Source organism: Mytilus edulis, chromosome 11 (assembly GCF_963676685.1).
Source record: "Mytilus edulis chromosome 11, xbMytEdul2.2, whole genome shotgun sequence".
NCBI lineage: Eukaryota > Metazoa > Mollusca > Bivalvia > Mytilida > Mytilidae > Mytilus > Mytilus edulis.
The window spans coordinates 46,745,361-46,772,944 of NC_092354.1; the positions used below are offsets into that span (position 1 = coordinate 46,745,361).

Consider the following 27,584-nt stretch of genomic DNA (forward strand, 5'->3'; position numbering starts at 1 on the left):
CATACTAGTTTCTTAGGTGTCTTCCTAATTCCATTTGTGTTAAATTGTAACTGAAAAGTAATTAAACAATACTATAAATAATTTAAATTAGGAAGTATGGCCGGATTTTGTTTACAGATTTGCCCCAGAGCATTTGACACATGTAACAGCCCTGCATTTGGGTTGGTAAGTGCTGTGTCTAGTTTCCATCTGTCTTGTGTATACTGTTTATCTTCCTGTGCTTTATTTGTTTTTATCATATCATTGTCAGTTTGTCTACGATTATCTCGTTGTTATCGTTACCCTCTTTTCCCATTTTTGTTGTTGTTGTTGCGTAATTTCCTTCATCATATCAGCCAAAAATAGAATAATCTGCGTTTTTACTTATAGGATGAATATTTAATATGTTTTGTCTATCAACATAATCGTTTTTATGAGATATAGATCATTTGTGCTTAATATAAATGTATGTGGTTCTATTTTTAGTAACAAAAGAGAAGATAAAAAATAATCACATTCTCACACCTTAACCTGTCCAACGGCTAATATTAGTCCTAAAAGGTTGATAAAAGTGTCATGTAAAATATCCTGACAAATGGTTTTATGTTTTTCATTTAACTCTTATTATAGTATTTTTAAGTGTTTAAATATATTTTTCTTAATATTTTCAGTTGTATATTAAAGATTCAGAGCTAAGTACATATGGAAGCTCATGCGAATCTCGAAATGACCCACACATGGTCATCTTCGACAAAGTGTAAGTATGTCGGTGATAACAATTAGAAAAATATGTGTTTTCTCCCCTTAGGGATTCTTTGATAATTATATTTGTAGGTTCGTGATTAATGTGTCAAGAGAAAGGCGTTTCGAGTGCTTCATATTTCTAAATAAATAATCGAATTTGAAAGCAGTGTACAATAGTTGATAATTATCGGATCACTGAAGCTCGATTACAAAGAAGATATTTATTCATTAATGACATCTTTCATGCTGTTTTGATATGCTAGTAACCAGGAACTAATTTCAATATTATTTCTTACCAAAATTAACTCTTGCAGTATATTCACTATTCGAACCAGAAACAATACACCAAAAACGAGCACACAATACGGTCATACGACTAGACGCTAATACTTTTTTCCTTTTTTGATAGACAATGGGAACTGCAAGGCAGAAGTAACAAGGGTGAATATATGATGTATAAGCATGCAACAAGCCCACAACAGGTAACTATATTTTTCATCTAAAACAGGTTATGAAACGCACCAACCTACTAATCTTAAAAGTGACATTGATAGTCATTGTGTTATACCATTGTCCAAGGTTAGGGGGAGGGTTGGGATCACGCTAACATGTTTAACCCCGCCATATTCTTAGTATGTGCCTATCCCAAATCAGGAGCCTGTAATCCAGTGATTGTCTTTTCTTTATGTGTTATTTGTTTTTCGTTCATTTTTTGTACAAAAATAAGGCCGCTTGTTTTTTCGTTTGAATTGTGTTACATTGTTATAACGAGGTCGTTTAAAGCTGACTATGCGGTTTGGATTGACTCATTGTTTAAGGCCGCACGGTGACCCACAGTTGTTAAATTCTGTGTCATTTTAGTCTCTTGTGGCGCGTTGTCCTATTGGCAATCATACCAAATCTTCTTTTTTATATTGTAAACACTGATGACAGATTATGTTAAAGTGCGATATTACAGTTGGGGCCCTGCAGGTGTTGATCACATAATTTTCTAAAGGTGTGATATACCTGGCTGGAGTGTAAGGTATCCTTATTTCTACAGTTTTCTTCATGTGACTTAAAAATTCAAGCCTAAAATTTTAGAACAACAGATTGGACACCCAGGTATTTGGCAAATGCACGAATACCACGGTATACTACATTAAGTTTAATCTGAGACTATCTTTCTGTTGGTAAATAGCGATTCTGCAATATAGGTGATCTGATTTCCAAAGAAAGCAACGAAGAAAAATGGTGCATGTTTTATTTTACTATTTTATCAAATGACACAGAATTTACAAATTATAGGTCATCGTACGGCCTTCAACAATGAGTAAAACCCATAACGCACAGTCAGATATAGAAGACCCTGAAATGACAAAAATTAAACAAGAAAAAACAAGAAAAAATCGACGGATTATTTAAACAAAATAATGAACTTAATACCCATTTGATATATTGCAACAAAAAAACCCCATTTAATTACAGGCTTCTTACTTGTGAAAGCTACACTTAGAATATGGGGGGGGGGGGTTAAACACGTTTGATCGTATTTAGTTTCAGGCTAGGCATACAACATCTCCGTAAGAATCGTTTATTCTAGAGAATACGCATATGCAATTATTAAAGAGTGGAAAGTCTGTATTCTTCATGTTCTTAATATTTGAAAGATCATATGGGGTTGGTTTTTTTTTACATGGCCCATTGTTATTAAAAGACTTCTATATTAGATACATACAAGTTAGAGGGCACATATTTTAGCAATATTTCTTTCCTCAAAAAGATTTGATGAATTTAGTTCCATGCCTATTAATCTTATTAATTTTAAACTGTAACACTAATTACCTTAAAAAGAAAAAGGTGCACATTAATATTCGTTTGGTCTCTGCTTAATAGGTAAACGTATACTACACACCTTGCTACTCTCTATTGGATGCTCTGTGCAATTGTGGAATAGCTATCAGGAGCGGTTCTAGTATATTCGTAGCTAACTTTTGTGAAACTGGAGCACAAAGTGAGAGAAAATATAACCGTTATGTCATTTCAAGGGAATGTGATGGCCAACATATGCTAGTTGAAGAAATAGGAATTGCTCGTTATAAGGTACATTTAGTCAACTAGTAAATGAACTAAATATTAACTCAATGTCATCATTTTTTTTAGATGTTCTTAATTTGCCAAGAACGTGAGATAAGATTCCAAAAGGGACACCCAAGCTCAGAATTCGAAAATAAACTGATAACGGCATGACATATAATGAAAAGGGCCAAAACACACACAACATTATACAAAGCACGACATAGAAAACTAAAGACTAAAGACCACGAATCCTACCAAAACCGGGGGATTCTCGACAATGCTCCGGAAAGATAAACTTATCCTGCTCCACATGTTACACCTTTCATCTTGCTCATACAAGAACAAATTCGTTAGTAAGTCTTATTCGGTAGGTAACATTTGGAGATAAGGGAACGGAACATATCCGTCATCATATGTGAAAGAAAAAAAAGGATAGCGTTCGTAAGATTTTTACTCATGGCAAACCACTTTCTCATTTACTTTTACCTTCATTATTTTAGTAAGAAAGAAATCTTTTAAATCCCTTATCTGTGTTCCCCTATTTGAATCTTAAACGTAACATGCATTTTTTTGTGTCAATAAAAAAGGAATTATGTTATAAAGACATGTCTCTAATTATTTTGCAGACTAGCTCTTTTTGAGCCCATTGTATACACATTTTTTTTATCAACATGTGGTTGCCGATTGGATAAGTTTAAGTGTCATAAATTAGAGTCGTTAATAAACGTTAGGGCAATACAAAGAAAAGCAGTGTAATAATCATGTATAATTGTTTACCTCGTATATTATCATCTTCAGTGGACATGCTTATAGTACTGTAATGTCAACAGTGAACAGGAAAGCTTGAAAAACTGAAAGCCAAAGTGTGGTTTATAATATATAAGACATACAGGATTGGAATATTTTAGACAAACATTGGAACGTCAATAATCCCTACCAAAAACTAAGAAATTCAAAATAATATTTTACGTTTATCAATACAAGTAAACACAATCCCAATATTAAATGTCTAAGATTCCAAACACTTGTGACGATCCTAAAACAACAAGGCAATTGCATTACTTTTACAATTTGAAATTTTCCCTTAAATTATCGAACTTTCTTGGATCTTACGACTGCAGACAGCATATAACCTGGGGGAAAATGGCAATAAAATCGAATAAGGTAACAAATATAAAACTTCTTCTTTTGATATCATAAAATTGAGAATGGAAAAGGGGAATGTGTCAAAGAGACAACAACCCGACTATAGAGCAGACAACAGCAGAAGGTCACCAACAGGTCTTCAATGTAGCGAGGAATTCCCGCACCCAGAGGCGTCCTTCATATATTTCGTGAATATTTTTAAAAAAGGAAAACGTAATAAAAGGTTTTATGGCAAACATATCAATCACAATCCACGAATTTAACTATACACATGATGATATGTATTACTAAAATAATGGTAGGCATAAATTATTATGTAAGCTGGGTCAAATACCAAATTGTACGTTAATTAATATTTGTAAGGAGTGTGTTAAAATTTCTTTCTCCAGGCCTTTTCATAAATTTCATAAATAGTAGCTTTTTGACAGCATAGGCGGCTGTTCCCGTGTATCGATAAATCTGAAGATCACAAACGGCATTTTCTCAAAATTAAAAAGAATAACAGAGTAATTAATCACATCAACATATCGGGTATATTTAATGACCTTACCATTTGAAACTTAACAACTCTTAACATAGAACCTCCTATTTTTCCGTACACGTGCCAAAAATGCCGACAGAAGTTAATTGTTTAATAACATGCCGTACTATGGTCTATAGTTATTAGTTTCTGTGTCTTTTGGTTTCGTGTGGAAACTTGTCTCATTGGCAATCATACATCATCTTTTTTTTTATATATGTACAACGAAACAATGATCTCGTTCAGAATTCAAATATTATGTTTGATTTTTTTATATCATAATGTATTATTGTGTTTTTTCATGCAATCGTTAAATGGAATTTGATTACATGTCCAAATTTTATCTTTCAATCTTGAATTTACTTGTTGTAGATTACGCTCCCTACAGGAACTATCGTTGATTTTACACATGGAATAGTTAAGTTCGGCAGTGATGAATCATTCTATGGAATCCATCACATACGTATTACTCCTTCAACTCATGACTTCGGTCTTACCTCTGGATTATGTGGAAAATACAACGATAATGATGTCGACGATTTTGTTTCCGAGGATCAAACAAAACTTGCGACAACGAAGGAGGAGTTTGCAAAACAGTGGAAGTAAGTACCAGTCTGATGGTAATAAATACGATACATCAGCATTCACAGAAATTTTTATTTATAATAAGAGACAAACCTAGTTGTTGTTAAATTAAGTCATCTGTTCATTTATTGTGTTTTTTATGCCATTGGAGTCAAAATTTGCATCTGCATAATACTGCAGAAATAAGAAAGTTAAATACATCCATGAATATTCATTGTTTTGTGAGATATAAACATGCTATAATTTTACATTTCGACATTTCACATATACCTGCATGTTATAAAGTGTTTATCATTTCAAAATTTGTTCTTTGTGATCTCAAATATTGTAACAATACAAGAGGCGTTCCAAACAGTTGAAGTCAGAATCTGCCTAGAAATAAATATTTTCTTAGTATACATATACACTGACATAATGTTTTACTGACTATAAGGTAGTTAGCTAACATGTGTAAAGTTTTAGATTAAAAGCATCATTTAATAAGTTTACAATTCAATAATTGTTGTCAATACAATATAATTATACATATACATATGCAAGGTTTAGCTAGCAATTGAACCAAGTTTACTCTAGTATTTCTATTTATGAAAAAGGGAACCAAGTCAGGAATATCGCAGTTCGGGTGTAATTAAAATTAGTTTAATGATAAACTAGGAATAAACAACCCCGTGCTAAAGGACAGTGCATATATTTGTAATTACTGTTTGATTTATGGTATTCATAATAATGATCGATATATGGCATTCATAATAATAATGTTGTTAAAACAAATAGGGTTACAGATGCTGATGAAAGCTTCTTCAGAGCAGATGGTGTATTGCCAACCTTGCAATACACAGTTCAAGAATATTGTACCTGTCATAAAGACGCGGATGACAACATCCCTCCGAAATACCACTGCGAATCCACAGATAACCTAAAGGACTGCGGAACATCGTCAACTACCACAGTTTACCATGCGTCTTGTATATCATCAGCTCACCATATCCAAAAAAGAGATCTGACGGATAAAAACATTAATGAGGACGTTGATGAACCAATTATGTATGATATGATAAATTATGATGAGGATGACAACATAACTGTTGAGGTATGTAATGTTGACCTCTCTCTCTCTCTCTTTTATGGAAATGACTTAAAATTTATGAACATATCTTCCTAATGCAAAGTTTGACTAGTATGCCGGCTTTGTCTTTACTTTTTGTATTTTTTGGATTAAAAATATAATCTTAAAATAACATATTTTAAAACAACATGACATAAAGCATTAGTTAGTAAATACTTATCGAAATTTGTATTTGGTGCAGAAAGTTTTTAATGTTAATTTTTTAGATATGACCCCTTTTATAATGTTTTACATGCATCATCACCATTGCTCCTCAATATAAATGTATATTGTTTATATAAGAGTATCTGATATCTGATTTGATAACAATTCAGAAATTGTTAAAAAAAAATGTTACCACAACGCGCATTTCTAAAAGCTTATATCCCTATATTGAGCTATTTTCTATCAGAACGATAGGTCAACGCGGACGATACCAGGTTTCAATGAAATATATTCCAAGGCATTAAATGATGACATATGTGAGGTCATTAATTTCCTTGATAAACAAGCACACTATAATTTACCTCAAATAATCGTCGTCTGATAGTTTTTTTTGACGATTAGGGAATTTATTTTTTAAAGTTTAATCTATGATAGGTGTAAATAAATTATCATTGTCAGCGTTTTAATTTTAGAAACAAACAGTCGGAGGTTTGGTTTTTATATCGCAACAATGCAGAGATATCATCACATGTGAATTTGAATGTAAAACTCTTAAAAAAAGCCAGATTTAACTTTTTCGTGTGTACGATTTTGAAAATCTTATTGTTTCACACTGAACCGGAAATCATACTGTGACCTACATTTATTAATATTCGTTTTCGTGTAATATGTGCAATTATCACAATTTCGTGCTCCCTTCGTGTCAGTTCTTATTTTTTTCCATTTATGTATACAATTTACTCTATCAAATTATCTATTAATATACTAATCTTATAAAAATTATTGTATTGAATAACATCCACGTACCTCACAATACTGTCGGTTTGTTTGTTTTTTTTTTTTGGGGGGGGAGGTTATAGAATTATATTTTGACGATCTGTTTTGAAACTTGATTTAAAGCATTCGGATGAGGGTAAAATCGAAAAAAGCGCTTCGGAAATATACAATGTGTAATATAATATTTATATTATATGTTCCTTAAGCAGAACTTATATAGTGTGTATATTTCACAGGGAACTCACTCTTTGTGTTGAAGTGTATTAAAATGTAATGACGAAAAATAAACCCTATTAAATCCACACTTTTCTAAACAAAGACCACCCCACCAACAACACAATCTGCTGTTTTTTTTATCATGTTGAAGTAAATTAAACATAACTAATGCACACCTTATATAATGGTATCATTTCTATTTTCACAAGCAATTAATAAGTAATATTAATATAATACTTTACATCATGGTTACTTCTTTTGTGTCACTTTAAAGTATAAGAAATACAGAAAATATAACGAAGCAATACACACGAACACTATTGACGGAGTATTAGAAGCCGATGTTTCAAATATACGTGTTTAAAATATTGAATATTCCTTCTTTTTTAACGTGATAATTTAGTTGAGAATATACCTAGTTTATATGCACATTTATATAACGTGTTCTTGAAAAGCTTGCACTAACAACAAACAATCCTTTTTTCATGATGCAGGACTCAGGAGAATGGAAAAATGGTTTAACAGAGGAAATTGCGATCGAAAAATGTGAAAGTCAAATAAAAAGTTTAGCTGCATTTTCTGTTTGCACTACATATGTTCCAATTCTGGACTCTGAATCTTACATAAGAGACTGCGTAGCTGATATGAAGGTTTGTCAAACTACGAATTTACGGAATAATTTAAGACATCCTAAATCAACCAACTACACAAACTATGTGCAAGTCAAAACTTCAAGTGGAACTTTTTCCTAACATCATGATATTAGCTGGATCAAGCGTACGATGGGTTTATTTAATTAGCTGTGATAAAAAAGCCAATTCTAGAGCTTGAATGCACAAATGTCTGATCATATATGAGGTTTGAATGTTGTATTTTTTTTAATAGAAAACAACTAGTCGACAGATATAGAAATAAATGATTGCATTTTGCAAGACCTTTGAAATATTGACTCTTTAAAGCTCTTTAAATTCCTAAATTATTTGGGCATTTAACTGTTTTGTTTTGTTGAGCGTCACTACTGAGACTTTTGTATAGGAAACACGCGTCTTTCAATCAAAACAAGCCTGTCATGGGTTGTCTAAATATTGAAGTTGTTTACAGTCTGGGTATTTTGTAATTGTTTGTTTATTTTATTGATTTTAAAGTATTTCGTTTTCGTTTTCTAGCTCACTGGATCAGATGATTTCCTTACCATTACAATTCAAAACTTTGAAAGCCAGTGTGTGTCTATTGCGGTAAAGATGGAAAATCTCACTGACACAAACACAACCAATTCAAAAGGAGAATTCAAAAGTATTGTTGAAGTAATTTCAGAAGCTACCTGCCCCAACAACTGCTCCGCAAATGGTTCCTGCAAAAAAGGTACTTTTATATAACAGATTTCCGAAATATTTTTTAATGTTTCGTGCAACGCGTCATGCCTTTTCCAATATCTTTGTTACGCGTTCTTTTATATGTTGTGCTGTTGCACTAATGTCCCATGTTAATAAGAAGAGTTGAGGGATTACCAAGATGTGTTATTTTGCCAAATTCTGTGCGATCCTGCTTAAGTCAAAAGCAAGAAATTAATTTGTTGTCGTTGATGAGTTCTTTTATATTATTATTTTGATAATGGGTAACAAATATCAGATGTTAGTATTAACGATACTAGTTCACTAATACAAATAATTAAACTTAAACAATAGCCCAATTAATTGATATTTCATAAAAATGCATTTTTTAAAAACATAACTTTGTAACTGGTATTGTTATGATAGAAAGATAATAAGAACTCTCATATTATGCTCGATTTTGTTAAACTTCTAAATTTAACTACACATATAGGCATGAAAAGTTAACTAAATAAGTGCCTCAATTTTATTATTTCATTCAAAGTTGAGGTAAATTTTTGTCTAATCTTTTAATTACCAAACGTGACTTATTCCCGATTGTGACTGTTTTGCCGAGTGTGAACTCGCATTACTATAAGACGTGGTACGGTACTTATACATCCCAAATTCATGTATTTAGTTTAAATGTTTAATGTTATATTTGTAATTCTCATCGGATTTTGTCAAATGTGTTGACGTCTTTTCTATTATATTTCTGTGTTATGGTAAAGAAAATTAATCACCGCCTTCATTTATCAGATTTGATTTCGTTCAAAGTAATCAGTACGATATTTTACGTTTGAAGTTAGATTCATAACAAACCTGACATAGTTTTATAATATAGTTAATTGCTACCTCAGTTTTATATTAATAAGAATTAAAATGTGCTTTGTTATTAAATGCAATATCAGTATTTAGTTCAAATATATAATCTTAAATTAATCCTAATTCTAATGACGTCATTTTTTCGTCATTTTTCATTTTTTGATGCTCTGTTTTACTAATTCTAATGACGTCATTTTTTCGTCATTTTTCAGTTTCAAATAGGACGTCACTTGGCGTAGAGGTTTAAACGTATTCGGATGTGTCTACTTTTGTGTTTCAAATGTCTGGTTATGTAAATGTATTTCAGTTGTTTCCTGTAATTAGTTAATACTTCAGCTTTATCATGTACATCTTTTGAATATTCATTTTATTAAATTTACTGTTTGCAAAAGTATAAATTACTCTAAATTATAGGGATTTTCTGGTAACTTAACGGAAAGCCCTTGCCGTTTTTGGCACAACCTTTTTGATCTTTTGGTCCTCGATGCTGTTCAACTTTGTACTCGTTTCGGCTTTCAAACTTTTGTATCTGTGCGTCACACATAGGTCTTGTGTGGACAAAATACACTTCTGGCGTATTAAAATTTTGAACTTGTTGCCTTTTGTTGGCTGTTGTTCGTGTGATTCTTTATCAATTGTGTTCTCCAATTTATTTATATTGTAGTCCTGTGTTGTCATTTTGATGTTATATTTCACATGGCCATAAAAGTGCGAGGTTTGGCATGCCACAAAACCAGGTTCAACCCACCATTTTTTCCTTTAGAAATGCCCTGTACCAAGTCAGGAATATGGTCATTGTTATATTATAGTTCGTTTCTGTGTGTATTACATTATAACGTTGTGTCGTTTGTTTTCTCTTATTTTTGAGTGTAAATTCACATTGCGATAAGACGTGTCACGGTACTTGTCTATCCCAAATTCATGTATTTGGTTTTGATGTTATATATATATGTTATATTTGTTATTCTCGTGGGATTTTGTCTATATGTGTTACATTTTAGTGTTATGTCGTTGTTCTCCTCTTATATTTAATGCGTTTCCCTCGGTTTTAGTTTGTTATCCCGATTTTGTTTTTTGTCCATGGATTTATGAGTTTTGAACAGCGGTATACTACTGTTGCCTTTATTTGACCTACCAATTACCGTTTTGATCCCTTACATCACTGAAGAGACAACAGCTATCGAAATTCAGATATGGTGTTCTAACTTTTGCTCCTTATGTTTGTGGTTGTACTAACTTTTGCTCCTCATGTTTGTGGTTGTACTAACTTTTGCTCCTCATGTTTGTGGTTGTACTAACTTTTGCTCCTCATGTTTGTGGTTGTACTAACTTGTTCCTCATGTTTGTGGTTGTACTAACTTTTGCTCCTCATGTTTGTATTGCTCCTCATGTTTGTGGTTGTACTAACTTTTGCTCCTCATGTTTGTGGTTGTACTAACTTTTGCTCCTCATGTTTGTATTGCTCCTCATGTTTGTGGTTGTACTAACTTTTGCTCCTCATGTTTGTGGTTGTACTAACTTTTGCTCCTCATGTTTGTGGTTGTACTAACTTTTGCTCCTCATGTTTGAGGTTGTACAAATTTTTGCACCTCATGTTTGTGGTATAACATCTTTGCCGCAAGTTTATTGTTTTCTGTTTGGTATCAAATCAATTTTAAGATTCATTTTGTTACATCTTGTGATCAATTTATTTGGCAATCGTCGATGGCACTCAGTAGGGTTTAAGAACATCAGTTGTTTGACCTGATAGTCAAATGCGTTTTGTTAAAAAATTGAAAACAACACGTTTAATAATTCTAGTAGATAGTCAAATTCATCTTAAGTCAACTTTGCCTGAGGGAGTTGAAACCTTAGCTTCTTAATAATTTCAAAATGTATAAACGGACAATTTGAGTAAAGTTTGATGATACCCTGAAGGACTGATAGTCCACTAGCAGAGGTATCGACCCAGTGATGTAAAAAATTGAAAACAACATGGGTAATATTTCTATGCGTCCGAAGCGCTTTTCTGGATTTAGCTTCATCAGGAACGCTCGAAGCCAAACAATTGAAATCCAAAGATGTATACGTACCGAAACCGTTGAAGAGCTCTATGACAAAAAATACCTAAAATAGATAGCCAAATCCATCTAAAGTCAACTTTGCCTGAGGGTGTTGAAACCTTAGTTTCTTAAATTATTTCAAAATTTATAAATGTACAATTTTAGGGGGAAAACATTGAAAACAACACGTGTAATGATTCTAGTAGATAGTCGAATTCATCTTAGGTAAACTTTGCCTGAGGGAGTTTACCTTAGCTTCTTAATAATTTCAAAATTTATAAATGGACAATTTTACGAAAGTTTGTTTAATCATGTCAAGACCGAAGTATCGACTACTGAGCTGATGATACCCTTGTGGACTGATATACTTTTTCACATTTTTTTTAAAATGTTGTTTGTGCTGTATTGAGACCCCTCTTCAACAAAATTCGTTTATTATGCATATGTACAAACATTCCGGTTTAAATCCAACGTAATTATAGGTTTGAACGTTGTTTAACCAGGATTGAAATTCTATAAAGAAACACCAAACAGTCTCATTTCTGTTATGTTAGACACAACGGCATAAAACGGTTTACATTGCAGGGATTTGTAATTGTTTCGAAAGATATCATGGTGGAGACTGCTCTAAAGATAATGATACAACACCTATTGTAATGAAAAGGGCATTTGACAAAAGTTGTGATAATTCTGTGAAAAGATGTGAAAAGATAGCAGTTCCAGGAATCGACTTTGCTACAACAAATTTGACTTGTAAACTTCGAAAAATTGAAGTAGGTATAACTTAACGCCAAATTATTTGTTCCTTAGTTTTTTATGTTTTTAATAATATTTAAAATTAATTAAATGTTTCATGCATATACATATACAACTGGACTTCAAATAGTTGATGCTTCATCTCACTAAGCAAAATCCAAATTTCTACCAGAAAGACATGTTTGAAATATGTATTATACAAAATGATGGAGATCAGGTTTTGGTAAAGAATATGTTGATTCTTACGATGTAACTTTGTCCGAACTTACTAGGGACTTTTTTCCACGTGTTAGATTGTGGTTTGTCATTACGTCGTCTGATCTTTTAACTACCGAACCTGAATTATTCCCGAATGTGACTGTTTTGCTGAGTGTGAATTCGTTTTGCTTTAAGACGTGACACGGTACTTTTCCATCCCAAATTAATTTGTTGGGTTTTGTTGCTGTCATCGGATTTTGGATTTTGCAAATGTCTTAACGTTTGTAGCTGTAAATCGGATTTTTTTCTGTTGTATTCGTGTGTAGTGTTGGGGATAACTACTCATCCAGTTCATTTGGTAGATTTAATTTAGGATCAACAAAATTTACACAATATTTTTGGTGTGCAGTTTGATCAGAAAAAACACCCACACAGCTAGATAATACAATTTATTATCTAATTACTACTACAATTAAATATTAATTAGTATTATAGTTTTCACTGTTATTAATATAAGTTGGATAACTCATACAAATCTAATCTTGAATTTCATCCATATTCTTTCTTTATTTTCGGAACACGTTTTAAAAATTTAAAGGTTTATATTAACTTTGGGCGTTGCATTGACTATGGCTAACAGGGCTGTGATTTTGTTATGTTTTTTTTTATTCTATATCTAGTCACCACTTTAGTTTAATCATGTATATCTGTTATATTTTATAAAATTTACTGTTTGCAAAACTAAAATGTTTATTCTTGATAATAAAAAGATGTTTTTGTTCTAAGCGGATAACTCTGGCCTCACAATTTTTTGAAATTTTGGTCCTCGGCGATCTTCAACTTTGAAGTTGTTATGGCTTTCAAACTATTCACATCTGAACATAGTTTTGTGTGGACGTAGCGCGCGTCTGGCGTTAAGAAATAGTTTTTAACCTGTTACCTTTTGATGGCTATTATTCGTTTGTTTCATTTGATGGCTATTATCCGTTTGTTTCACTGTCCTATATTTTCTCCCATTTATCTGTTTATATATTGTAACCCTGTCGTGTAATGTTGTCATTCTAATGTTAAAACTAACACTGCCATTAAAGCGGGAGGTTTGGCATTCTACAAAATCAGGTTCAACCACCATTTTTTCATAAAGTGCCCTGTACCAACTCAGCAAAATGGCCATTGTAACATTATAGTTTGTTTCTGTGTGTGTTACATTTCGGTGTTGTGTCTTTGTTGTATCGTAGTTATAAAATTACAAAATGTTTATACAATAAAATCCTGACTGTTAACTAATTAGGAATACTACCGAAAGAAGAAAAATGATGAAAAACATGGTTATTCTAAATTTCAAATTGTCGACAGTAAATTTCTTAGCGGTAACTTTCATACTGCTGATACTGCTGATACGTTTACATGACACAGTTTCCACTTTACGCTCGAGTATATTCTCATTACACAGACTTCATTAAGATAAAGATATGTGCTTTCACAAAAACTGCTCCAACAGAGTTGTATAAAAAATTACTGTATTCAAACCTACGTAAGTACTATGATCACCATCAATGGAGGTTTGATCGATGCGATAACTAGCGATATGTATATTGAGTATGCATTTACATGCGGGGTAAGAGCAATGCAAGCTAAATAGGAAACGCGTGTCCCCTCGATGAATTGTAGATTATGTGGTAATGAATATTTTCGACAGATTTGCAGATCTGCTTTAGAACAGTGTTAAACTTAATTTCAAAGTCACGTACAACATTATTATTTTGGTAATTTTCCAAACCTCATTAAAGAGTACAAACCAAATTCATTGCCAGAAGCCTTACTAAAAACGGCGTAGTGATGTAATTTTTTACTTTTACATGTTTAATCAGGCAATAAATCATAATCCATCGTACAGCTACGTTTCAATATATTCATGATGTGATCAACCGATTTATGATGTCACGCAAACAGTCATGCTGATCAGTTATAAATTATGAGAAGAATATAAAAGCTTATTGTCTCAATTGTATCCTTAAGATTTTCATTTGATATGATTTGCATATTAATTAGATATATAGAAAAACATTTTTCATTTATGAAAGTCATATGCACATAAGAACTTTAAAGGACAATTTTATTTAAATATTTATTCTGTTAAAAAAACAAAAATAACAAAGAAAAATGTTTTTTATAAATATTTAGGCTAATCAAATATTTGTTAAGGATAAATATAAAAAAAACTGTTTCCATATTTTTAAAATTATTTGATGTAACAATTATATTTTACACTTTCAGGTTTCAGCTAACAATTCAGTTACAGTCGAAGATGAAGGGTCCACGATTGCTGGAATTTACTCGAGCTCCTTTTCGATGTACTGTCCTGTACCAAAAAATAGACGGCGTCGATTTGCTGACGATGAGATCATTGCAACTGGTTATTTTATAAGCGTGTCAAATAATGGACACACGTTTTCTGAGGAACTCTCTCTTATGATCTATGATGGAGGCTGCTTCAAATGCAATAGTTCATCTTTCACATGCGAAAAACTGGTACATTATATATCCTACTATAAACAAAAGCTCTCAATTCGATAACATTAAATCCTCACCTCTTTTCAAATGTACTATATCTAATTAATTATTTTTTTAAATAAAAATCTTTAAGCAATATATAGCTCTGTGCAAATGAATGGTCAAAATATCATTAACATTCAAAAAAAAAAATAGTATAGTAACTACAATTATATAATAAAACTATAACAGTGCATATTTATCATGATAACAAAATAGGGCAATGAGGTTCAAAAATCCGTGTATACGTAGTTAGGAGTGCAGACATACGGTGATAATGGAGACAAAATGCTTTACTCTGTATAATTGTGTTAAGACGACATTTGACAAACATTTATAATAAAATTAAGAATGGAAATCGGGAAAATATTACAGTGACAACAATCTGAACAAAGAGTATATCTATTGTTTTGTTGTACAATGTTTTCTTCTAAACGTCGTCGTCAGAAATATTCTGTTTTGGTTATGATCACTGGGGGTAAGTAAATGAAACAATGATTCAGTTCCTTTTACATAAACGTATGATTATTTAACAGCTTAAAACATACTGAATCATTACTAGTTCGAAAAGGTATCAATTGACTCCAAACAAAAAAAACCTAAACAAGTACACAACAAATTGTATCAGATAAATTACATTAACAATTTACTGGGTTTCGTAAAGCTAATCCACACTTGCTTAAGTTCAACGATCTCATATTTCCGTTTTGTAGGAAACATGTCCAGTTGAATCTGGTAAGCGTAGATTATTTCATTATATTAGAATAAGATTGCGTTTAGAGTCAATGAAAAACTTTAAAATTAATGTATTCATATACACTTTTATATGAGTTTCTACTTAAGTCTTAAGATTTCTGTAAGAGAGGTTCATAAAAAAGCATGTTTACATGTGAGTTTATTCTAGATTTCTGCATACAAATACAATTGACACAGTTAACGTTTGACTGTCATGTTTTCAAATTGGAACAGGTACTTTAAAAATATAAGGGCTTCAATATTTTTTGTAGCACAACATGTTTCGTGAACGTCACTATCATCTCCAATAACTGATATATAAACAACAATATTGAGATGAACTCATCAATCGCAAGAAACAATTTATTATGAATCTTTACTAAAAAACAAAGGAGAGCAAACAGGAAATATGATAAAACCTTTCACACTTTGGTGCAGTATGTTTTCATTTAATGTGAAACAATACAAACATAAAAAAATATACAAATTAATACATTATATAGATATAACTGAAATTTGGACACGAAAATTAAGACAAACAAGTCCAGTTTGTGTACATATTTAACAAAAATTTATCCAATCATAATAATTTATAGTGACTTGTTCACGATTAACTACTGCCACAATACACTTCTTATGTTAAAATCAAGTAACATAAAAGAATATATATATATATTTACTTTGCAGTAACGGAAGCTCCTGATTCTTTAAATCGAGGAATGATAATTGGTATCAGCAGCGGTATTGCTGTGTTGGCTCTGTTCATCATTTCATTTTATTTTGTAAAGAACAAAATATGTATCAAACGGTAAGAAAGAAATTTAAAGTTTTGTTTTAGCCATAAAAAAAATATTGTATAATTGCTATCGTTACAGTTTTATACACATTACATATAAGAATGTTTTGAGCAGAAATGCAGATATTTGTTCTCTTTTTCATTACTTATCCGGTTAAAAAATAATTACTAACAACACTGTTTAAAATGAACAAATTTGAACAAACTATGCGTTGTAGAATGTAAAGGGAAAAAAATTTCTCTAGCAACTGGTTTTGTAATACATGTTCACACAAGAAGAAATTAATGTAATTAAAATGTATAACTTTTCTTTTCTAAATTAATCTCTAAAAAGAAAGAAACCAACACATTCAACAATATTGAACTTATAACGACAAAACAGTTAAACTAAGCCTTTGTGTATGTTCCCCAAATGTTCAATTATTTAGAGACTATATTGACCAAATGAATCCAACAATTGCCCAGATGCCAGATGCTAAGTTTTTCAATAACCAAAACACAAATGAGACATTCAAAATGCATATCGTGGATACAATTTGTTGTTTGAAGTTTGAACTGTCACTTTTATATAAAGAAGTGCATCACGTATTTAGTGAGGCTAACATTGGTCGGTTTGTGGGTCAAGGGGAAGGAGGAAAGGAAGGGCTGCAATACTCCCCTCTTGTCTATCATCTTTTTTATATGTTACAATCAAAGAAAACAAATCAATCTATATTTCCATATGAATCCATTGCATAGACCATGAGGACTCCAAGATTTCGAAGCAAATCTGTGTGTCTTACTTTTGGGCGCCTTTAAGTTAATATTTGCAGTAAACATGATGACCAAATTATGTGCATGTTAAATATGATGATTGCCTGAATTTGTTTTTGTAATTCTTATTTTTGTTGTAACGTTGCTGTCATGTTCCATTATACAAATACTTTTATTCTTGGGTCAAGATGAAGGTATATTGCATTTTGTTTCATGTACAGTGGCAAATACTTTAAATACATTCATGATGAGAACAAGGTATCAATAGATTACAAAAATGGGAAACAACACGTTTAATAATTAATTGCTGCCGAAGCCTTTTTCTGGATTTACCTTCATCAGGAACGCTCATAGCCAAACATTTGAAATCCGAATATGGATCAGTACCGAAAATCGTCGAAGAGCTATACGTAGGTCCTTTAATAGGGATTGATCGGGGAAAAGTAGAGGAATTTCGACAATAACCAGCTGAAAATGTGTATAAGGAATCAGGACATAATGTTTCTCCATTGCATCAGCATGCAGCAGAAACATGTTCACAAATTAACAATAGTTGTTGCAAAAGTTCTTGACGTGCAGTAAGCGTGAAACTTTTTCTTCCTGGGGCCATTGACTCGTCCCTATTGTAACCGGACATGGCTACGTATTCATACAACCCGCTTAGTCACTTAATTTTTTAAACATATTTATTTAAAGTGGATTGGGGAAACAAGTTTTGCAACTTATATTAATCCCTTTCCACTTTGCGGGTGCGAGTGCTGCCTTGTAGCGGCATTAGACTACTCTTTTTCGAAATCTACAAGGGAGTCTTTAACGTGCAAGAGATATGGCTCTCTCTTAACACGGGTCAGCCATTTATCGTCCCCTTCCGACGGACTATCATCATTTCCTCAAGACCATACTCGCAGATGGTGTCAAGGGAGAGCCGAAAATTGAGTTCCTGAAATTTTCATCCCAAACGGGAATCGAACCAAAAACTTTTGTGTTAGTAGTCCGATGCACTAACCACTACACCACGGCTCTCAGTCACTTATGCATTCATTTCAAATAATGGACTAAAAATATGAGCAATATCATTGTATGCTATGAATTACCATTTATTAAATAGGGTCGTATTAAAATAATATTATATTAGTATCTTCTTCTGAAAACGGTAGAGCTTAACTTCCCTGAATATCTTCCGGACTATTTCCAAAGAGTCGTCATCATTAACAAAATAAAAGAAAGATATCGTCTAAGGTATATTTTGAAGTTCTAACCAAAACATTATTACATATCTTAAAATTTGTCAACCTTATTATGTGCCACAGCAGCTATTCGGGTAAATTAGTATAGGTATGCACAAAACAATTAAGAAGAATAGCATACCGTTTACCAAAACGAATAAAATGAAAACAGGAAATTGCCGAAGAGACAACAATCTGACCAAATAGCAGGATAGAGACATATAATGTATATTAATTCTTTGACCTGACCGCCAAACTTAAATCCGAAAGCAAAGCTACTTTTGGTTTTTCATATACATATCAACATGATCAATTAAAGTTATTTTAAGGATATGACTTTCAATGCTAAATTTTGAATATCACTTTATATTTTTTTTTTAAACTGTCATCAACAATACAATACATCTTTTTAAATTTGTTTGTGAAATATTCAGACTATAAAATGCTTCCGGTTTTTTACCTCCAAGTGAAATAAACTCGTTGAATAAGAGGATGTTATTTTTTTTTTATTTCAATTGAAATATTTCAATGCAAAAACATTTTGTATTTTAATAAACCTGTCTGTCTGCCAAATATCACACAAGGGAGTCTAACCAACTAAGACATGCTTAATCATCTGTAGATTGATTTTTATATATGAAACGATCTGTATTGATTTTACTTGGTTCAATGTTCAGTGGCAAGTATTTTATATATGCGCAGGTCCTGAGACAGAAAATCGAATTATTCATTCACTTATGGTCTTCAAAAATAAACGATTGCGGGATGACGGACAGAAAGACGTCAGACGTAAGAGTGTGAACTAGCTGTCAGTAACTTAAAATACTCTCAGATCTTTTCTTGCTGGTGTCTTTTTGTTGTTCTGGTAAACAAGTGATTCTTTCATTGTTGAAGACCCTCTAGCGACTATGAAGATGAACATTGATAATTTGTAGTTTTGTTAAGCATTGACTTTGTGTGCGATTAGGTCCCGTGTACGTTTACTCCATATCTTTATTTTCTATAAAAGCGTCTGTCTGGACAGTAAGTTGACACAACTTAATACAAGTTAAACCCTTAAATGTAAGACACCAGATGGGAATACACAAAAAAGGAAAGCCAGTTTGGTATTCTTTAATGGTAGAGTTCAATTCTTCGTGAAGAAACGACTATATGTTTTCTGTATTCAGCATAGAATCATATCTTCTTAAAATATTTTTTCGCACAATGTCTGGATATCTGTGGACATGCATCATTGCGAAACCAGACATTTACAAATGACAATTAACACTTAGACTATAGCCTTATAGTAGGACAGTAACTGAACAAAAGACAAGTAAATCAGAAACATGCATGGATCACGCAAAAACATGCAGGGGCGACACCGGAGTAATGGGAGTTTGCTTCTTGCAAGACATTCGCCGTGAAAACAATTTGATATGAAGACAAGCCTTTGTTTCAACTTTGTTTTAAAATTTCCAACATGAGGCTGTTACGGCCCTGGTCAATGTTCTTAAGCATCACATATTTTTCTTTCATTTTATTGTTAGCTTTCTGAAATAAATATCTACATATTATAGACTATATTTTTTATAATTTCTTTTTTTCAATTTCAGTTGAACACTATTTCTGATTTGCTTTTTTATAAATTTTAAATGTCTTATTCTTTTTTGTAAATACTGTAAATGAAGGTGATTTGTTTTCGTGCACATATATTACAGTTTGAAACAAATGCAATTTTTGCTTCATAGATATCTACTTTTATTTGACTTGCAATTGTCTGCCTCCAAAACATTTACTCGTCAGTTTTAAGAAAGTTATTTTTTCATATTTTGTACAGTGGCATATGTAACGTCTATGACGTAGTTCCCACAGAGTCGCTACATTATATGTTAACCTTCTAGGACTGTTCTCAAAGAATGACGGATTTTATTTTGACCATGGTGTATTTTTTGTTCCGTTACTGAGGATATGTTTTGTCATTTATGAAGCCAAATTACAAATTTGACTCCAATAAGGATAAATTTTATCTCGTAGAAAAATCGGTAGTTTTTACCGATAGATTTATTTTTCGATTTTTAATATAATAGTTATTTTGAAAAATACAAACGATAATTATTCATTAAAGTTTCGTATGCATCATAAATCAAGCTCCGGCAACTTTTGACTTGTTTTAATATAAATAGTAATAATTTTCATCGGAGAAAAAGATAGATATTTTTGTTGTGGTTGGAAGAATAAACGTATTCTTTTTCTAAATCTATTTGTTTAATGGGACATCGTAGAGTCTAAATTTGAATTTTTTTTTGCCGAACTGGACTTCATATTGTGTATTGAATTGAAACATGAACGTGGACCTCGATGAAAACACCTGAATTGAAAGTCTGCAAACGTTCCGACCAATGCAATTCATTTTAATATGTAACGCGAACTTCAACGAGAGCACCTAGATGAAATATTTTATTAATACAAATTAGTTTTTATTTAGAAATTACCGCTAAATATAGTTAATAAAATTATATGAGAGCAACAATGCTTAATTAATTTTTTTTCCATTCTTGTTTTTTAACAAAGTTTATGTTTAATTTAATTTAATAGGTAGACTTATATTAAATGCCCCAAACGTAAATATAAGTTTTTTGAAATGCATTGAAAGACGTTAGAGAATGCCGATTAAGAGCCAGTTAAGTTAATGAACTTTAACCTACCCATCGTTATCGCAGCCCAAATTTATCTCAAATAAACAGAATACATGTTTATTTGTTGCATGAATTTTTGTACGTCAAAGTGCGTGACAGCACACTAATCCCTTTACAGAATCGTAACCACAATTCAGGTTTCAGCGCCATTTAGTAGTGTGACAAAGCCAACTTTTTTCAACTTTAATGCACCACCCTACCAGCAAATTTTGACTAATATAAGGATTGCCTTTGTTTTATAGCTCAAAACGGTATTATTTGTTTAGCTTTACATTGGTTTAATAATAAAATGTAAGTTTCAGAAATTTAAAGTTTAATTTCGGCTTTGACTTCTGGGATTATGTCGTTTAAAGTAAAAGACGAAAATATACAGATGTACATCCTTACAAAAAAGAAGATGTGGTATGAATGCCAGTGTTCATGATTAAATCGTAACTATTGTTCTCCCCTATTGATGAATCTATAATATATGCCATTGGACGTTAAACGATCAGCTATTAATTCATCCATCTTATCCTTTTAGTTTTGTGATATCAAAGAAGATAAGGAAGATCGACATATAAAAAAAATCATTCACAAACATACGTTTTGATTCCTTCACAAAACGACACTTTATAAATTTTACGCATCCGCATTATGAAGTTTTAAAATGCTTTCAGTTGTCTGTACGTTTTTTTTTTTATTTATGTTGTATTCCATTTAGTCCTGCAATTTATTGATTGATTTATAGAAATATCAAAGCAATTCTTTTAGTTTATCTAATTAAATAAAAAAAAAAATTTTATTTAGTTATTTGGATAAAATAACTATCATTTAAGGGTGCGAAAAGATATATTAATGTAACTATTTCCATAAATTGCATAGTAAACAAATCCTTGTTCTAATCTGAGACGACTATAATTCATGTTATAGTAGCCTCATTTCTAATATAAATAGTAATAATTTTCATGGGCGAAGAAGATAGATACTTTTAATGTGTTGGAAGAATCATAAACGTGTTATTTTCCTAACTTCTATTTGTTTAATCGGACATCGTAGAGTCCAAGTGGGATTTTTTTTTACCTTACTGGACTTCATATTGTCAAGGAGTTGTATAGTTAGAGTAACTATACAAATCCACAACAAATGGAAGTTTATAACGACCTTGACTGGCTATAACAAATTCACAACAAATGGAAGTGTTTAACGACCTTGACTGGCTATACCGCCCTTGCACGGTCGGCTCGGTGTCCGAAGGCGTTTGATGAGCATTCAAATAATTTTTGCCGGCATCGGTCAGGAACAGGTGGTGGTCACCATTTTGGAGGTCACCATCTTGGTTTTATGAGCTGTTTTGGTTTGGTTTGTTTACTATTTTGATGTTATTATTCACAACGGCTGCCTTCAGGACCAGTTTGGAAAGCTTGGCAGCCCGCTAACCTCGATGATGGAGTACTGGTAGATGAATCGTGGACGTAGTTCTAAAGATGACAGGAAGCGTTATCAGAACCTAAGCCGTGAGGCAGTGAAATGAAGGTCAATCACCCAACACTTGGGATACAGCCCTCGGACGATAATCGGCATAACACTCCCCATGATACAATGGTTTTGGAGTGCATGTTAACGCGATTACGCCAACTACTACGTCTACTGTACGGCTTGGATTGGTTTCTGTCATCTTAAGTAGTAAGTCGTTGATCATTTAACTGTAAACCCTCATCGAAGACAGCGGGTAAAGGAAATCTGGCCCAGCATGTCCGTTCAGCTGTAATGACTTAGACGTTACTCGATTGATGTGATTGAATTGGAATGAATGATGATAACAAATCCTTGATAGTGTGTATTGAATTAAAACATGAACGCAGACTTCGATGAAAACACCTAGATTGAAAGTTTTCAAACGTTCCGACCAATGAAATTCATTTTACTATCTTCATATTGTGTATTGAATTAAAACACGAACGCGGACTTCGATGATAACACCTAGATTAAAAGTTTGCAAACGTTCTGATCAATGACATTCACTTTAATATGTAACGCGAACTTCAACGAGAGCACCTAGATGAAATATTTTATTTATACGAAAATTAGTTTTAACTTAGAAATTTCCGCTAAAATATAGTAAATAAAATTATATGAGAGCAACAATGCAGAATTGTTTCTTTCCCATTTTTGTTTTTTTTAACAATGTTGATGTTCATTTCAATTTGGTAAGTAGACTTATATTAAATGCCCAAAACGTAAAAATATGTTTTCTTTTAAATGTCGACTAATAGCCAGTCTAGGTCATTAAACTTAAAGCAATCTACCCATCTATATCGCAGACTAAAGTTTATCTCATATATACAGAATACATGTTAATTTATTGCAAGTACGTCACGGTGCATGACAGCACAATAATCCCTTTACAGAATCGTAAACACAATATTTTTGTTTGATATTTGCTTCTCTTCCACAATTAATGCCTGTTTTGTGCCAGTGACCGGTATTACAATTTAACACAGTTTTAAAAGTTCATTGAGCTGCTACTTCATTTAGAATTTTGAGCAAGACTAACTGTTTATCATATTCAACAAACGACAACATTATCTTGATAAATTTTATTATTCAACAAAACATTGTTTTTCATTACAAGCTGTTCAATATATCAATATACAGCTAGGGAATGAATATTTATTGATTACAGGAAATAAAAGATACATCGATTTTAATTATTTACACAGTAAATAATTTCTGTGTAGTTTTCCGTATCTACATTTAATTTACGAGTACAATAAAGTAAAACAGAAAAAAGAGAAACGGTAAATATGCAGGAATACATAACGTTTCGTAAATAGTTACAAAGGGCCACACGTTACTTACATGCCACGAGTTTTCATAGCATTTGGCAATTTTTTGAAAGGCATAAATATGTGCGATAAAGATCTAGTGTATTTGAGCAAAATTAAATTATGTTATACATCTAACTATTTTATTTTTAACAGATTTACAAGTTTTAAAATAAAATTGAAAATGGAAATTGGGAATGTGTCAAAGAGACAACAACCCGACCATAAAAAAAACAACAACAGAAGGTCACCAACAGGTCGTCAATGTAGCGAGAAATTCCTGCACTCGGAGGCGTCCTTCAGCTGGCCCCTAAACAAATATATACTAGTTCAGTGATAATGAATTTTTAAACCGCGCGTGCATATATATTTTAATGTTTTTATTTAAATTCCTTATATATACATGTCACGTATATTATTCATTCGTTTGTTTAAATTATGAAGCATGTGACTTCACTAAGACTATACGCATTTAACTCAAGTCTATAAAGTTTGAAACAAAAAATGATAGATACATCGAGGTCGTTTTGCTTGAGTGATTTATCTGTAAAAAGCCCGGGTCTCATCCATGTTTAAAACGAATTAATGCCTGTTTGAAATAGTTTTACGGGGGCGTGGCCTATAAGTTTGACGCATCTTACCACCAACTTGATTTTAATTGATTGACCGCAGAGAAATCTATTTGACTGGCATTAAAATGAATTAAAATGAATTGAAATGAATTAAATATAATTTTTATTTTTTGTCAATCTTTATCAAATGACGATCAATCTCATATAAATAGCGTTAACACGTTTTTGTCCGCTCAAGCTAAATTCGGGTTACTAGTGTAATAATTTCCAAAATGAACTGGTTGAAAAAATGGGAAGTGAAATGGAAATTTATTTACCAATCATGTATATATATTACTTAAAATCGTAGCAAATTTAAAACTTTCTCCAACCTTTGATTATTTTTGTTAAAACACGGATTTTTATTATGCGTAAACTTTGTTTAACGTTACATTGCAGATAAAACATCCGATACATCTATATACTTTATAAAAGAATATGATTTGGAATCTCTTTGGCTGCAGCTGGTTTTATCGCTTTGATAATTGTAATAGTGATTGGGAAGAAGAGGTTCATATTAAGTAATATCCAATGCATTAAATATTTTTCACTACGATTATTATATAATTGATTTCAAATGTTTCTATATTTTATGGTGTAATATTGACTACAATATAGTTGTTAAGTTGTGTGTCATTTGGTCTCTTGTAAAGAGTTGTGTCACTATCAATCATACCGCATCTTCTCACATGTATACTCTATAAAATATGTGTATAAGAATGAATAGAGGAACATGACGTACTTACTGTCAACAGGATTAGTTAATCATGCCTGCACGATTACTTACTGGATAAATTATAATCCCAAACATTTATAGTCCATCCGCCATATATCGAAAACCGTTTACTGCCTCATGTCAATTCTCGAAACAGGAGGGTTTAAAGATTTCATTTTGTGCAACGAAAAAACATACCGAACGAAAATGTTGTATATGAAAGCTAGAGACAACTCATTATAGATACCAGGCCTATTATATTTTGAACCTAAATCAACACAAAACTCATTAATGATGATCAATGAGCAATAGTTGGAAAGTTAAATGAAATAGAAACTAGACAGATATTAAAAACCATGAAATATATGTTGGTTTTGATTTTTTTTCTCTCGAAAAACTACATCTAAACGTTTGCTATTTGTTCGATGGACAATATGTTAACCTAGAATTATAACATTCAACTCCAAAAAGATCAGTGAAATAAGTGAAAACGTTTGATATATTTTAGGTAAAGCAATGCCATATCTCGTAAAATGTGCATAAAAAGTGAAATATGCTGTTGAAAATAGTGTTTTGTTTTTATAAATTTCTAACCACTAAGCAAAGCACATATATACTGAGCATAACGGTCAATAATGATGGTTCCCCCGAACTGCTTTTCTAATTCTATTTTCATCAAAAACACTTAAACCTAAAATATTGAGTGTCATGGGTGTATTAATATAGAAAAGACAGTAATTGGGCCGATGCATTACATGCATACCCTACACATTCAAATTAAGCAATTTGGTTTAACTATGAATCGTTCTGCTGTTAAACTATTTAGTACTACCTCACATTTTTTTTTCTGATTTTATAATATTTAAGTACCTGTCCAAAAGAACATGGCGTATCATCAACTAAATGTCAACACGATTAATAAATAACACTCAAATCATGCCATGTTGTCCACCAATTAAACATGCAGAGTGTTGTGTAATAATGATTTATCAAAATAACTATAAGTTCATGTAACCCCGGGGATTCAAGCAACATGCAAGAATAAACCTTTTGCAAACTGATAAGTTTATTTACAACCACTAAGTCGATGCCACTGCTGGTGGAGATTTATTTCCCCGAGGGTATCACCAGCCCAGTAGTCTGCACTTATGTGTTGACTTGGGTTATCATTGTTATGTCATCATTATAAACAAAATTTTGAATTTTTGAAATACTAAGGCTTTTCTACTTCAGGAATAGATTACCTTAGCTGCATTTAGCAAAACTTTAAGGAATTTTTGGTCCTCAGTGCTCTTCCTATTTCAAACAATATGCTAATCTGTCAAATCATTTTACTCTAAAAATTGCTTATTTTTATGCCCAGATTATGGGCATTATGTTTTCAGGTCTGTGCGTCCGTTCGTCTGTGTGTCCTTCTTCAGGTTAAAGTTTTAGGTTAATATTTTTGGTCGAGGTAGGTTTTGATGAAGTTGAAATCCAATCAACTTGAAACGTAGTACACATGTTCCCTATGATATGATCTTGCTAACAATAATGCCAAATAATAGTTTTTATCCCATTTTCACGGTCCACTGAATATAGAAAATGATAGTGCGGGTAGGGCATCCGTGTACTTTGGACATACTCTTGTTATGAATTGTAATGCTAATCTGCGTATTCCCTTTCTTTGTAGAAAGTATGATTTGTCAAATACTGGTCAGCAGATTCCACATGCGCAGTATGAAACAGTATCGAGTATCAGTATATCGAATTACCACGAATACTCATCCATTTTGGCGTCTTCCGAAAGTTTTACAAGAGATAGCTCTTCACTGGGATTAGAAAATCCACAATATGAAAATTTACAATAGTGAATATTTGTTTTGGAAAAATACTTTCCAATATTATATCAGTACTTCATAGAAATTACACAGAATTTTCATAAGATGAAACGGTTTGTTTTTTAATCCAAAAGAGTCTTCTCGTATACCATTTCCAATATATTTTCCGTATGCAGTGACATTAACTACGAAACCTGTCTTTAGAATTTTGACACAGAGCAAATGCGAGGGTAATCTGTGATTGAAAAATGTAAAAAAACCAAGCACTGGAACATATGGAAGATAAAAAGTAACAGCCGACTCGTAAAGAACAAATTAAATCTCAAAATCAGTTAACTACTATAATTGAAAATGTATATTTAACTTAACTTAAAAACTCTCTTTCGCATGCATTTCCTTTTTTG

The 27,584-nt window shown here is 32.0% G+C and overlaps 1 protein-coding gene across 1 annotated transcript in view; it reads left to right on the plus strand.

The window, feature by feature from the left end:
* The window catches only part of LOC139494325 (von Willebrand factor D and EGF domain-containing protein-like), a 35,295-nt gene extending 8,085 nt beyond the window's left edge, over positions 1-27,210 (plus strand). Inside the window, exons 9-20 of the mRNA XM_071282493.1 lie at positions 651-736; positions 1,133-1,205; positions 2,599-2,805; positions 4,820-5,049; positions 5,807-6,122; positions 7,790-7,945; positions 8,462-8,657; positions 12,118-12,305; positions 14,764-15,018; positions 15,753-15,774; positions 16,462-16,582; positions 27,033-27,210. Coding sequence (XP_071138594.1) covers positions 651-736; positions 1,133-1,205; positions 2,599-2,805; positions 4,820-5,049; positions 5,807-6,122; positions 7,790-7,945; positions 8,462-8,657; positions 12,118-12,305; positions 14,764-15,018; positions 15,753-15,774; positions 16,462-16,582; positions 27,033-27,210 — 2,028 coding nt within the window. The remainder of the gene's footprint in view (positions 1-650; positions 737-1,132; positions 1,206-2,598; positions 2,806-4,819; positions 5,050-5,806; positions 6,123-7,789; positions 7,946-8,461; positions 8,658-12,117; positions 12,306-14,763; positions 15,019-15,752; positions 15,775-16,461; positions 16,583-27,032) is intronic.
* The last annotated feature ends 374 nt before the right edge of the window (positions 27,211-27,584 follow it).